Source organism: Gopherus evgoodei, chromosome 9 (assembly GCF_007399415.2).
Source record: "Gopherus evgoodei ecotype Sinaloan lineage chromosome 9, rGopEvg1_v1.p, whole genome shotgun sequence".
NCBI classification, from domain to species: Eukaryota; Metazoa; Chordata; order Testudines; family Testudinidae; genus Gopherus; species Gopherus evgoodei.
In genome coordinates this window covers 2,595,427-2,609,037 of record NC_044330.1, presented here as the reverse complement: position 1 = coordinate 2,609,037, position 13,611 = coordinate 2,595,427, and the positions used below count along the sequence as shown (strand labels likewise).

General features: G+C 51.4%; 1 protein-coding gene across 1 annotated transcript in view; it reads left to right on the top strand.

Annotated features, from left to right (window-relative positions):
• LOC115657585 (IgGFc-binding protein-like) overlaps window positions 1-13,611 on the top strand; it is a 168,552-nt gene that overhangs the window by 116,419 nt on the left and 38,522 nt on the right. The window contains exons 55-63 of the mRNA XM_030575626.1: window positions 303-505; window positions 1,587-1,731; window positions 2,440-2,490; window positions 3,081-3,131; window positions 4,392-4,639; window positions 4,981-5,158; window positions 7,003-7,111; window positions 7,945-8,036; window positions 8,347-8,523. Coding sequence (XP_030431486.1) covers window positions 303-505; window positions 1,587-1,731; window positions 2,440-2,490; window positions 3,081-3,131; window positions 4,392-4,639; window positions 4,981-5,158; window positions 7,003-7,111; window positions 7,945-8,036; window positions 8,347-8,523 — 1,254 coding nt within the window. The remainder of the gene's footprint in view (window positions 1-302; window positions 506-1,586; window positions 1,732-2,439; window positions 2,491-3,080; window positions 3,132-4,391; window positions 4,640-4,980; window positions 5,159-7,002; window positions 7,112-7,944; window positions 8,037-8,346; window positions 8,524-13,611) is intronic.

Here is a 13,611-nt window from a genome sequence, read left to right as displayed (position 1 = left end):
AGCTGATGTCCACGTCAATAGGTGAAAGGCTGGACTTGTATCCTGTTGCCTATTTCCGATACCTGGATACAACCGGTCCCCTACCAGGCATCATTTGTCTGTCTGCCTGTCTGTCTGTCTGTCATTCCCTGCGCAAAGGGTTTCCACTCTGTCCCTGGAGAAAAACCTCAGCACAGAGCAGTCACCATATGCAGAGTGTTCTGACAAGCCTTTGCTGTCCTGGAAGAAACAGGGGAAGTTTCAAGAGAATTGCTCTGGGATCTTTTCCTTTCAGTGATCTGGGTTTTTCTTATCACTTGCAGCGATCTCCTGTCCAGGAGGAAGCCAGTACAAGAGCTGTGGGAGCAGGTGTCCTGCCACCTGCGTGATTCCCTCTGCATTTAGCCCTTGCAGCTCGTTACCAGTGGAAGGCTGTTTCTGTAAGGAAGGCTACGTTCTGAGCGGAGACACCTGTGTGCCAGAGAGCAGCTGCGGTTGTGTGGATGGAAACAACCACTATCATCAGGCAAGTTACCCTAAGCACCGAGAAACAGAAACAGCAATCCCAGATTCTTTCAGGGTCATTGCAACTGTTCATAATTAATGAACAGAGACTAGCTTCATCTGGGCTCAGGTCAGTGGTCTGTGTGGATCTAAATGTTCATGTAAATAATAACCATTCCTAGCTCTTCTCAAGAGCAGATCTCAAAGCACTTTACCAGGAGGTTGGTATCATTACAGAGGGGGAAACCAAGGCACTGAACAGTCAAGTGGCTTGCACAAGCTCATCCAGCAGGCCAGTGCTGAGAATGGAACACAAGTCTCGTGTCCCAGTCCGGGACACCTCCTCCTTCTGGGCCACAGTGTCTCGCTGGGGAGGGAGCTTGTAGCATAGACAGCATCCAAGGCATTGAACTGTTCCCAACTCCTTTGATTATCCAGTAGGGCAGTAGTTTTCAAACTTTTTTTTTTTGGTGAGCCAGTTGAAGAAAATTGTTGATGCCCACGAGGCAATGGAGCTGGGGATGAGAGATTTGGTGTGTGGGAGGGGCTCAGGGCTGGGGTGGAGGGTTGAGGTGCAGGGGTGTCGCCAGGAATGAGAGGTTCAGGGTGTGGGAGAGGGCTCTGCTTGGGGCAGGGGGTTATGGCGCGGGGTTGGGGCACGGGCTCACCTCCGGCGGTTCCCGGTGAGCAGCGCAGCTGGGGTGCAGAGGAAGGCTTCATTCCTGTCAGGGCACCATGGACTGCGCTGCACCCCAGAAGTGGCCAGCAGCATTTCTAGCTCATACGTGGAGGCATGCAAGCGGTTCTATGTGGCTCTCACCCACAGAACCCTCCCGCCCTCGCTCCCCCAGCTTCCGGGGGCACTGTGCAGTGTCGCAATACGTAGGAACTAGCCTGCCTTAGCTGGGAAGCACCACCAACAGAACTTTTAACAGCCCGGGTGGCGGTGCAGACGTGAGCTGCTGCGACCCAGTGCCTGACGTTCCGCGACCCAGTAGAGGGTCCCGACCCACAGTTTCAAAAGGACTGCACTAGGGTGACACTACTCGATAGACTCTATACTGTACTATTATATATTCAAGTGCTTCTCCTTTCTCCAACAGTTGGGTGAAAGCTGGTTCACCCACGACGCGTGCATCAAGCGCTGCACCTGCAGCAGCACAAACAACATCACGTGCAGAGGCTGGGAGTGTGGAGCGCAGGAGATATGCAGTGTTCAGGAAGGGGTGCTGGGTTGTTACTCCTCTGGTGAGTTCTCCCTGCAAAAAGTTCTAGATGTGAGTTCAGTAATTAGACCTTTCTGGTCCAGAAGGGCTTTCTCCACATACCTTGTCCCTTATGCGATGGCACAGGAAGGAGCTGACGGCTGATTCTTGCCAGTGCTGAGAGACATTCAAAGACAAATCCCCTCTCTTGCAATCACTGAGCTCCCTCCCCTACAGTGGGAGTGGAGCTGGGGTAGATCCTTGCAGGGTCACTGGAGTTTGGCCTGAGTAGGGAATGCAGAATCAAGCCCCAAATCACCCAGTGCCACAAATGAAAAATCTGAACTCCAAGGGGTTGATTTAGGAAAATACCAATGGGGGGGGTGTGTGTGAAACAAATTAAAAAATACTAAGCATCTAAACTGCTCCTGCAAAGTCCTCGCACGCAGAGTAAACACAGGTCATCTGCACTGTGCAGAGAGCCCCCAGCAGCCGGAACAGTTGCTCTTTTTCCTGGCACAGCTACCAGTTCGCAGGCATTTTACATAACAGGCGTCTCAGAGGATGACGTGTCCCTAGATCCTGGTTGATGTTTGGGTATATGTCATGTGCTCTGTGTTTCTAGAATCACATTTCTCACACATGATAATTTGAAGTCTAATAAAAAGCTATCCAAGGGTTATCGTATGGCACTTTTCATAGAACAGAATGACCAGCCTCTCAAAGTAAATTTCTTTGTATCTTTTTCCAGGAGAAGCCCCAGTTACTTCAAGTCCAACTACAGTAGGCACCAGTCCACCAGGTAACGTGGATCTCTCAGTGCTTTCTCAATCTCCTTGACATTTCCTGGTGGGCTGTGAACTTGGCGACTGCTTTCAGATGAGGGTTCAAATAACTTAACAGTTGGGATGCAGAATGAAGGGTCCATTTCGAAGAAGAGTCCCCAGTTCTCCCCATGTATCTTTCTGAACCTCACGCTGGGTTCCTGGTTCTCACTAGCAATGCTGTGATCATCTCTTGTTAGATTCTACAACAGTGCAAGAAACATCCCCTCCTTCGGAGACCACTCCGCCCTACTCCATAGGCATCACAGCAGAAGAAAGTAAATCTGCTAGGAGACTGTTGCTGAGAATAAACCCTTCTCTTTGCTCACAGACTAGTACTTGGCTGGGGGTGGGTGGGTAGAGACACATTCAATCTGTTTATTGTGAGGAGTTATTAGAGCTGTTGCTGTTTTGATAGATGCCATGTGCTCTGTGTTTCTAGAATCACATTTCTCACACATGATATATTCCAGTCTAATAGAAAACTGTACTAGAGTTTTCCTATTCTACTCTGCACAGAACACAATGACCAACCTCTTAATGTTATTTCCTTTGTATATTTTGCCAGGAAAATCCTCGACCACTGCAACTCCAGCTACAGTAGAGCCCTGTCAGACAGGTAACGTGGTTCCTCCGTATTGGACAAATCTCCTTCCCATTCACATGTGGGGTGAGAAATTGGTACCAGAATGCAGATTATGTGTAGACCAGTATACCCATTTGAAAACTCCACATTCCCGTTTTAGGAAGGCCAGTCCAACTGTAATGCAGACCCGTCCCTCGGGTAGTGTTATTCCATCGGTGCTACCCAAATCCTTTTCCCCTTACACATGGTAAAGCAACTGGTAGCTCTAGCCAGATGTGGAAGTAGTCCAGGTTTGTTTGAGCTTGTGAGTCTTGCTGGAGGACAATCTGGGGCCAGCCCTAGTGTTTGGGGTCAGACCGGACAAAGCAAAGTCTTGCAAACTCTTCTCAGAGGCATTTAAGCACATCTTATACGCTTCCATTTATACGTCCCTTCCGGGTGTGGTTCCAACTTAGACCCAAAACCGTAGTGCTGGAGCTGGGACTAGGTGATTCAACCTGTACAAAGAGTGCTCTTTTTAAAAATGATTGCTTGGTTCTGGGTTCTACATTTCTAGGTAATACAGTTTGAAAAATCCAGAACGTATTTCCAGAGGGTTTCACGCAACCACAATGCTATTGTCAGTTTCCTGTGTGTTCAGAGATCACACTGCTGGGTGTGGCATAGGAACATGAACAGCGTATGGATTAGAATCATCGCTGTCTTGGTTGTAAAGGAAGTGGTCTCTTCTGGCAAAAGCAGGATAGGGGACTCGTCATCCTGTTACTATGCTGTGGGACGCCACTGACTTGCAGTAGAGCCTTGGGTTCGTCCCTTAGCTACTCAAGTGGTGAAATGGGTTGTTTTACATGGGAGCTTCCTCTCTGGAGTCTGCATTTACAGAAAGGAACGTGACCTACCAGTGACCACTCCCGGCTTCTTCCCAAGCCCCACTCCTGCTGTGAGTGCAGGGTTCAGATCTTGGCCCTGATTGCAAGGGAAAATGAGTTTGGAAGGTCTCAGCCTAGTTTCCACGTCATCAGATCAAGACCCAAATCAGAGAGGATGACTTCCCTGAGTTTCCAGGGAGCCTGGCAGATGACTTCCCGTTACAGCACAAGGGCATTTCGGGATGGGGCACCTAGCCTGGCTCCTCCCCACTCTGTTCCCGGTTGATGCTGTTCCTGTTAGCTGTCAAGTGGCGTGAGCAGGAAGTGCGCACCAACGTGAAGTGCTTGGTGGAGCGCAAGTGACAGCGCTGGAGTAACGGGGTAGGGATTTGCATGGGATTCATCCACATTTCTTCCTTTTAAGGCCGTGCCACCTGCAGTGCCTCCGGGGACCCGCATTACTACACGTTTGACGGCAGAGTTCACCATTTCATGGGAAACTGCACTTACACCCTCTCCAAAGTCTGCAACGACTCCAGGGGGCTTCCACCCTTTGACGTGTCCACCACCAATGAGCACAGGGGCTCCAATACCAAAGTTTCCTATGTGAAGGCAGTGCACGTGGATGTCTATGGAAGTCAGATTTCCTTGCTGAAGAACAGGAAAGTGAATGTAAGTGGCAGGTGATTTAAAAGGAGTATTTTAATCATCTGACGTCCTTAAACTGAGACCTGGAAAAAGTGAGACTTGTGATTAGACGTATAGATCTCCTGGTGGGCTTCTGTTTTCTCGTTGGTTGGGTGGCTTCTTAGAAGTAGGCTTCCACTGAGAATACTCAGGATTGGCAGCTGAAACTTGCTTTCTGTGAACATTCTGTCATATTTCCTCCAAATTCCCAGTGTGAGTGAGAACAGTCCTGCCAGTGAGCTCGTTGGCTAGATTATTCGTGGGGGATTCACTGGGAATTATGGGGGTACTTAGTCATGACCAGATGTTTCCAACTTGTTGTACAGGTGAATGGCACCAGAAGGAACCTGCCTGTGGTGATTGAAAACAAGATCAAGGTCCAGATCAGCGGTGCCTACGTGCTCTTGGAAACTGATTTTGGACTCTGGGTCAGATTTGATGGAAATCACTACGTGGAAGTCTCAGTGTCCAGTTGTTACAAGGGGCAGCTCTGTGGTCTGTGTGGTGAGTATCCCTGTTCTTGAGAACCGTCAATCATATGATCTGGAGCTTTTCAATTTATCATGAAGTTTGGGGATTGGCTGGGTTTTTTGTACGCTGTTACGTGTATCCCAGATTAATCTAGTCTGTCTTGTATGGGCTGCGATTTCGGGCATTGGAAAAAAGGAACCATCATTGTTCGGGTACCTGGCAATCGTAACTTACAAGAACTCTGGTTATACAGGAGTTAACTTGAGTGTCACAAATGACAATTGCAGATGTCATTTTTAACAAGAGAGGAATCTCACATTGAAAACTACAGTCTAAATATTATCCCAGTCCTACCCTGGATGCCTCTGGTCAAGGTCCCCTCATATCTTTTTTTCTCTCACTTGCATCGCAGCGCGTCTGTCTCCCTTTGATTGGGACTATCTGGCCCAATCTATGCTTTTCCTTTCTTTAAACATGGAAGCGATAATAAAACTTTAAGGCCCTTCTTGTGGCGAAGGACAGATTTTCAAGTCACTGTTTACCGGCCATCCTGAGCTTTTGTGCTCTGCTGTCTTGTTCCTTGGCCTGGCAGATCCATACTGTCTCCGCACTGTCGTAGTTACAGTCCGAGCACAGGGAATGGCTCCTCTGATCACTGAGCCTTCTTTTTAGAGTTGCTGTTTGTTGTCCAGCTGCAGTAGAGGTGGGTCTGCTGCAAGACAAAGCATTAGAAAATATCCCCTAGGGAACAGTGCTGAAGTAGCCGAGGGGATGGACTAGATAACCCAGTGTACGTGTTTTTCATGTTGAATCTCCACAATTATTTGACATTCTTTGTCAAGAGCAACCAAATGTTGGGTGCTGTGCAGCAGGCAAACCGCAGCGAGCCCTTGAGAGTCCAGCAAGCCAGAATAGAGCAGATGCCAGACACAGGTCAGAGGCGTGTATTTGATGCATGTAAGAGGCCCAGTTCTGATCCAGTGACACAGCAAAGGAGACTCCAGGTTATCGCACGTGGGTGACGAGTGAGGAACTCCCCTCTGGAGCCAGCAGAGAGCAGTTGGCTGGGGGAGAGAGAGAGGAGTCCTGCCCCGACCTGCACTACGGGGCTACTGGGCCCGGGCCCTTACAGGGGCGGTGTCCTGGGCTTTCCCATCCAACTGCTCATTCCCTACGACCGCTTCCTCTCTTCTGGCTCAGACCATTTCCTTTGCCTTTGTTCCTTCTAGTATTCCTGGAACGGGGTCTTCTGACTGCCTCTAGGCTTAAAGGGCCAGTGTACCCCGTTACATGGAATAACCATCCAGCGGCCCAGATGCTTATCGGACGCTCATCCACATTTCTCTGGGATGAAAATGGGGCTATGAGTCTTGGAGTGCTAGAGTTGAAGCCAGAAGGGACAAACTACATCATCTACTCTCACCTCTTGTAGGTCAGGGGCCACCAACACCGCCCAGCCACCTGCACATTAAGCCCAACACCTGGAATTAGATTGCAAGAGCAGGTTGTGTTGTGAGGTGTCTGGTTCTCCCTGCATCTGGATGGACTGGAAGTTGCCCGTGGGATGACATTTCCTTGAGTGTTACCCACATGGCTTCTAAGCCTCAGAAATGAGAGAGTTTGCGTGTAAGGGTGCAGGTTAGTTCCATTTCCCCAAAACCACAGACCCCTACCATTTAATCTAAAGTGGAATCTTCATCAGCTCTTAACAGCGCGGCACCTGAGAAGCGTAGGGAGTAATTCTTACTCCTTCTTGCAGAGGGCACTCGTGCACATACACCCTAGCCAGTTCCTTAAAATCTCTTTGACAACCTCATGACCGTGTGCATTCTGTGGTTGTGAATTTCACGTATTCTGCACATTTTTCATTTTTATAGGTAATTACAATGGTGATGCAAAGGATGATAACATAAAGCCGAATGGCAGCAGTGCAGGAGATTCCACTGAGCTTGGAGAGAGCTGGCTAGTGGCAGAGAATAACACCATGTATGTACAGAGGGGAGCTAATCAGTTGGTCTTTGCTACAAAAGCTCTAGGAAAGCGTGCTGCATACTCAGCCACGGGACGTCCATCCATGACTCCACGACCCAGTCTCCTACTAGGGCTGAGCACAACTCCCATCCTGTCCAGTACACCCAGGAACCCCCTCTCCAATTGACCATAAGCAGGGAGTGAGTGGCTGGCCTGCTACCATCTGCCTTCAGGCTCTGCTGTCTCCCAATCCGGGAAGACCTGCTGGTGGGTGGGAGGTCACCTGCTGTCCTAGTCAGGAGCCAGACAGGTCCACTGGTTCCTGCAGCAGCTTGTTCCAGCCCCAGGACCAGCGCTAGGGCTTTTAGCACCCTAGGCTCATGGCAATTTCGCCGTCCCACGCCCTGGTCCCGCAGCTCCGGTGGATCTGCCGCAGTGGTGCCTGCGGGAGGTCCACCGGAGCCGCGGGAGTAGCCGACCGTCCGCAGGCACCACAGTGGCAGCCCCACCGGAGGCACCTGCCGCCCCCTCCGGCAAAATGCCACCCACCAATAATTCTGGTGCCCTAGGCGAATGCCTAGACCTCCTAAATGGAAGCGCCGTCCCTGTCCACCCCTAATTCAACTCCATCTGAGCTGTGGAACACCCGAAAGTGCCCAGTGCAGATGTGGGAGCCCCCTCCTGTGTTGTGGGAGTGGAGGGCAGAACTCAGCCTGTCAGGGAGTCTGGATTCTGCTCTGTGGCTCTAATAAAATGGTGCCTGCTGTGCAGACTTGGCATCGTCCTTTGCAGATCTGGCCCGAGGAAATAGAAAATCTTTTGATGTATGTTTCTTGATCTCTTGCCAGATGCTCCCCTGATGAAGTACTAGTCTGTGACCCCCTGCTGGAGAGTGAAGCGAGGAAGAACACATCCTGTGGCATGATCACCGACCCCACAGGTACTATGGCAGTGGCTTAGTCCTGAGCAAATGGATTGAAGTCACTGCAAATTACAGCATGCACTTGCCTACACCTGGACCTGGCTCCCTGGGGACCACAGCACTGAGTCCCCTTTGAAATGTTTACAGCCCCTAATGCTAAAAGCTGCACTACAAGCTCCAGGAGTTATGTTGAGTTACCTGCTCAGACTGGATCTTGCATTGAGATGGCACCAGGATGTGAAGATTATTTAGGAATTGCTCTTAGAGCTCAGATCAGCTTCGTCCATCTTCTCTTTCTGTGATTCTGTTTCTTTCTTGATTTACGTAGGTATCTTCAAGGACTGCCACGCCGTAGTAGCTCCAGAGACATTCTTGGAAAACTGTGTTTACGACATGTGTCACGCTAACGAGCCGACAGTGTCCTTATGCAACGGGCTACAGGCTTATGCAGAGTCGTGCACAAATGCTGGGATCTGCAGAGAATGGAGACGTAATACTTTGTGCCGTGAGTGTTGTAATTTATATCTTTTAATTTCTGGAATTCAACTTTTTTTAATGCAAGAATTTCTTTAAAAATAGACCAGCAAAGAGTTGCTGCTTTTACAGATCCAGACTAACATGCCTACCCCTCAGATACTTTAAAAATAGAGCTTCCTGTATTTCCTGATGGCATGGACTTTCCTCTTCCGTAATGCTCTGAAGGTGGTCTCTCCTTTCTCTTTTCCTGAGTCTGGCCCAGTTCTACACTGGGTCCTAGAATCATGGAATACCGGGGTTGGAAGGGACCTCAGGAGGTCATCTAGTCCAACCCCCTGCTCAAAGCAGGACCAATCCCCAACTAAGTCATCCAAGCCAGGGCTTTGTCAAGCTGGGCCTTAAAAACCTCTAAGGATGGAGATTCCACCACCTCCCTAGGGAACCCATTCTAGTGCTTCACCACCCTCCTAGTGAAAACGTTTTTCCTAATATCCAACCTAAACCTCCCCCAGTGCAACTTGAGACCATTACTCCTTGTTCTGTCGTCTGCCACCACTGAGAACAGCTGAGCTTCATCCTCATTGGAACCCCCCTTCAGATAGTTGAAAGCAGCTATCAAATCCCCCTCATTCTTCTCCTCTGCAGACTAAACAATCCCAGTTCCCTCAGCCTCTCCTCATAAGTCATGTGCTCCAGCCCTCCAATCATTTTTGTTGTGCTCCAGTTGCCCTGGACTCTTTCCAATTTTTCCACATTTTTCTGCCAGGTTTGATATAATGTTCAGACTGAATCTGATCTAGCCTCACAAAGCATCTGAGTATTAATTTGTCTGAGTTTAGTGCTGGTAAAATCAGAGCGCCTGAGAGGTTGAAATCCTCTCTTTATATATAGAGCGTCCATAGTCTGAGGAGCTGCCATGCAAGCTGTAGTACCCGTGACTCTAGTGAAACTCACCACAGTCCCTTCTGTTTGTAATTGTTAAGAAGGAATGTTAAGTCCTTGTGAAAGGTACTAGCCTGGCAGTTTAGAGGAGAAGGGTCTGTGTCTCCCCTCACTTCCATGAGTGGTAATCAGCAGTAGCCCCAAAAGTCCATGGAGGTACTCCAGTGTAAAGCTGGAGTAAGCCAGAGGAGATTCAGGGCCACCGTTGCTCCAGTCCCCCATAGAACAGGTGCTGCACAGGAAGCAGCAGGGCGACCTTCCCCCACCTTGTGTGCATGGGGTGCATCAGCTCTGTTCTGGAGAGATCCTATTGAGGCGCTGTCACGGAGTGTGAGGGAGTTTAGCCCTGCACCCCTCTTCCTGGGACCCACAGTGACTTTCGGCCAGCCAGTAAAACAGAAGGTTTATTGGACAACAGGAACACAGGTTACAGCAGATCTTGCAGGCACAGTCAGGACCCCTCCACCGAGTCCTTCTGGGCTTTCAGGGTGCTTGGATTCTAGCTAGGATACCCTGAATTCCGCCCATCCAGCCCCAAGCCCAAACTCAAACTGCTTCCCTTCTGCCACTCCCTTCCTTTGTCCCCTTCCTGGGCAAAGGTGTTGACCTTTCCCCTCCCTTACCTAGCTCAGCTTACAGGCCCTGGCATCGTCCATCCCCTAAAGTCCTCCCCTGCTCTCCCACTCCCCACACAGACAGTCCCTACTGCATTACATCTCTTCCCCCTTTGAGACTGAATTGAGCAGGGTCACTCTGCCTAGTGACCTGGGGAAGTTTAGGGCCCCTTCTCCGGTACAACGCATCCGCTGTCAGGTTGGCACTTCCCTTCACATGGACCACGTCCATGTCATAGTCCTGCAGGAGCATGCTTCACCTCAGGAGCTTGGCGTTGGCTCCTTTTATTTGGTGCAGCCAGGTCAGGGGAGAGTGGTCGGTGTACACGGTGAAGTGTCGCCCAAAGAGATATGGCTTTAGCTTCTTAAGGGCCCACACCATGGCCAGGCATTCCTTCTTGATGGCCGCGTAGCTTTGTTTCCGGGGTAGCAGCTTTTTACTTAGGTACACGATGGGGTGTCTTTCCCCCTTTTCATCCTTCTGCATTAACACCGCCCCCAGTCCCGTGTCTGAGGCATTGGTGAACACCATAAAGGGTTTGTCAAAATTTGGGTTTGCCAGAACTGGGCCGCTAACCAGAGCCTCCTTTAGCGCCCGGAAAGCCTCCTGGCACTGCTCAGTTCAGATCACCTTGTCTGGCTTCCCCTTTTTGCACAGTTCAGTGATGGGGCCGGCTATGGCACTGAAGTGGGGCACGAACCTTCGATAGTACCCCGCCATCCCAATAAAGGCCTGGACCTGCTTTTTGGTTTGGGGAGCATGCCAGTCTCTGATTACCTTCACCTTGGCTGGTTTCGGCTTCAGGCAGCCGCTCCCCACCCGATGGCCCAGGTAAGATACTTCAGCCATTTCCACTTTGCACTTCTCAGCCTTTACTGTTAACCCAGCCTTTTGGAGTTGGTTTAGGACTTGTTTAACCTGGGACATGTGGTCCTCCCAGGTCTGGCTGAAGACGCAGATGTCGTCAATATACGCCACGGCAAAACTCTCCATCCCCCTTAGTAGCTGATCCACCAGGCGCAGGAAGGTGGCCGGTGCTTTCTTGAGGCCGAAGGGCAGGGTTAGAAACTCATAGAGCCCCAGAGGGGTGATAAAGGCCGAGTTCAGCCTGGCATCTGCGTCCAGCGGCACTTGCCAGTAGCCATTTGTAAGATCCATAGTGGTGAGGTACCGAGCACCTCCCAGCTTGTCTAGGAGCTCGTCAGGCCTGGGCATAGGGTAGGCATCAGATACGGTGATGGCACTGAGCTTTTGATAGTCCACACAGAACCGGATTGACCCATCCTTCTTGGGGACTAGCACCACTGGCGAGGCGCAAGGGCTGGAAGACGGCTGGATCACCCCCAAAGCCAGCATGTCCCTGACCTCTTTTTTAAGATTCTGGGCAGTTTTACCAGTGACCCGAAAAGGGGAGCATCTTATAGGGGCATGTGACCCGGTCTTTACCCGGTGGACAGTCAAATTAGTGCGTCCAGGCTGGTTGGAAAACAGCTGTCGGTATAGATGCAGCACCCCCCTGATCTTAGCGTGCTGGCCCGGGGTCAGTTGATCAGAGAGGGGAATCGCCTTCAGGGGGGAACCAGCTTTTGTCCCAGGGAATAGATCTACTAAGGGGTCATCTTCCTGCCCCTCCCAATGTCCACACACGGCCAACACCACATTTCCTCTGTTATAGTATGGTTTCATCATGTTCACATGGTACACCCGACGGTGATGTGCCCGGTTTGACAGCTCCACCACATAGTTTACCTCATTCAGTTGCTTGTTAACCTTGAAGGGCCCTTCCCAGGCGGCCTGGAGTTTGTTTCTCCTCACGGGGATGAGAACCATCACCTGATCCCCAGTGGCGAAGGCACGGGCCCGTGCTGTGCGGTCATACCAGACCTTCTGCCTCCTCTGGGCTCGGGCCATATTTTGCCTGGCCAGGCCCATGAGCTCGGCCAGTCTTTCCCGGAAGGTCAGGACATACTCCACCACTGACTTTCTCTTGGGAGCGGCCTTCCCCTCCCATTTGTCCCTCATTAGGTCTAGGGGCCCCCTTACCCGCCTTCCATACAACAGTTCGAAAGGTGAAAACCCGGTAGATTTCTGGGGTACCTTCCTGTACGCGAACAGCAGGTGAGGTAAGTACTTGTCCCAATTCTGCGGGTGCTGGTTTATAAATGTTTTTAGCATTATCTTCAGCATCCCGTTGAACCTTTCTACCAGCCCGTTGGACTGGGGGTGATACGCTGAAGCCCAGTTGTGCTGGACCCCACATTTTTGCCATAAGGACCGGAGCAGGGCCGACATGAAGTTGGCCCCCTGGTCCGTTAAGACCTCCTTGGGGAACCCCACCCGGCTGAAAATTGTCAGCAGCGCATTTGCCACTGTGTCTGCTTCGATAGAGGACAAGGCCACTGCCTTGGGGTAGCGAGTGGCAAAATCCACCACCACCAGGATGTATTTCTTCCCTGACCGGGTCGTTTTGCTGAGGGGTTCCACTATGTCCATGGCCACCTTCTGGAAAGGTTCTTCTATGATGGGTAAAGGCCTCAAAGCCGCTTTCCCCTTGTTCCGGGCCTTCCCCACCCTCTGGCAGGGGTCACAGGATTGGCAGTACTGTCGGACATGGGTAAAGACCCCAGGCCAGTAAAAGTTCTGTAGCAGCCTTTGCCTGGTGCGTCGGATTTCCTGGTGCCCTGCGAGAGGGATGTCATGGGCCAGGTACAGCAGCTTGTGACGAAACTTTTGGGGAACCACCAGCTGCCTCCTGATCCCCCATGACTCTACTTCCCCTGGGGGAGCCCATTCTTGGTAGAGGAACCCCTTTTCCCACAGGAACCTTTCCTTGCAACCTCTCCTCATGGTCTGTACCACACTAAGGTCAGCCCGGTTCCTGTGCTTCCGCAAGGAGGGATTTTTCTGCAACTTGGCCTGGAACTTAGCAGCTGGGACAGGGATGGGGACCGGCTTTCTCTTGCTGGCTGGGTCTGAGGCCGCAGCCTCTCTGAACCGTGCCCCTGGGCGTTTTCCGCTCCCTGGGTTAGGGTCCTGCACCTTGGGTCGAGTACCTTCCCCGTTGTCGGGGTGCAGAGCCCTTTCCTGACTCTGACTACGAGTCACGACCAGGGCACTCTGGGTGTTACTAGGCCAGTCCTTGAGGTCCCCTCCCATTAACACGTCAGTGGGCAAATATTGGTGTACCCCCACATCCTTGGGGCCCTCCTTGGCCCCCCATTTCAGGTGTACCCTTGCCACGGGCACCTTGAATGGGGTCCCGCCCACGCCCATCAGGGTCAGGTAGGTGTCGGGCACCATCCGATCTGAGGCCACCACCTCGGGCCGGGCCAGCGTTACCTCTGCGCCCGTGTCCCAGTACCCAGTGACCTTTCTCCCATTTACCTCCAGGGAAACAATGCACTCTTTCCGGAGGCGCAGCCCCGCGCCCACCCGGTAAACCAAAAACCCGGAGCCTGGAGCATCCACAGGTGGTATGTTGCCAGCCCCCCTTTTCTGGGAATGTAGCCCCTCCTCCGATTGGGTTTTTACCCAGTCCACCCTCTGCGGGTTGGGTCTG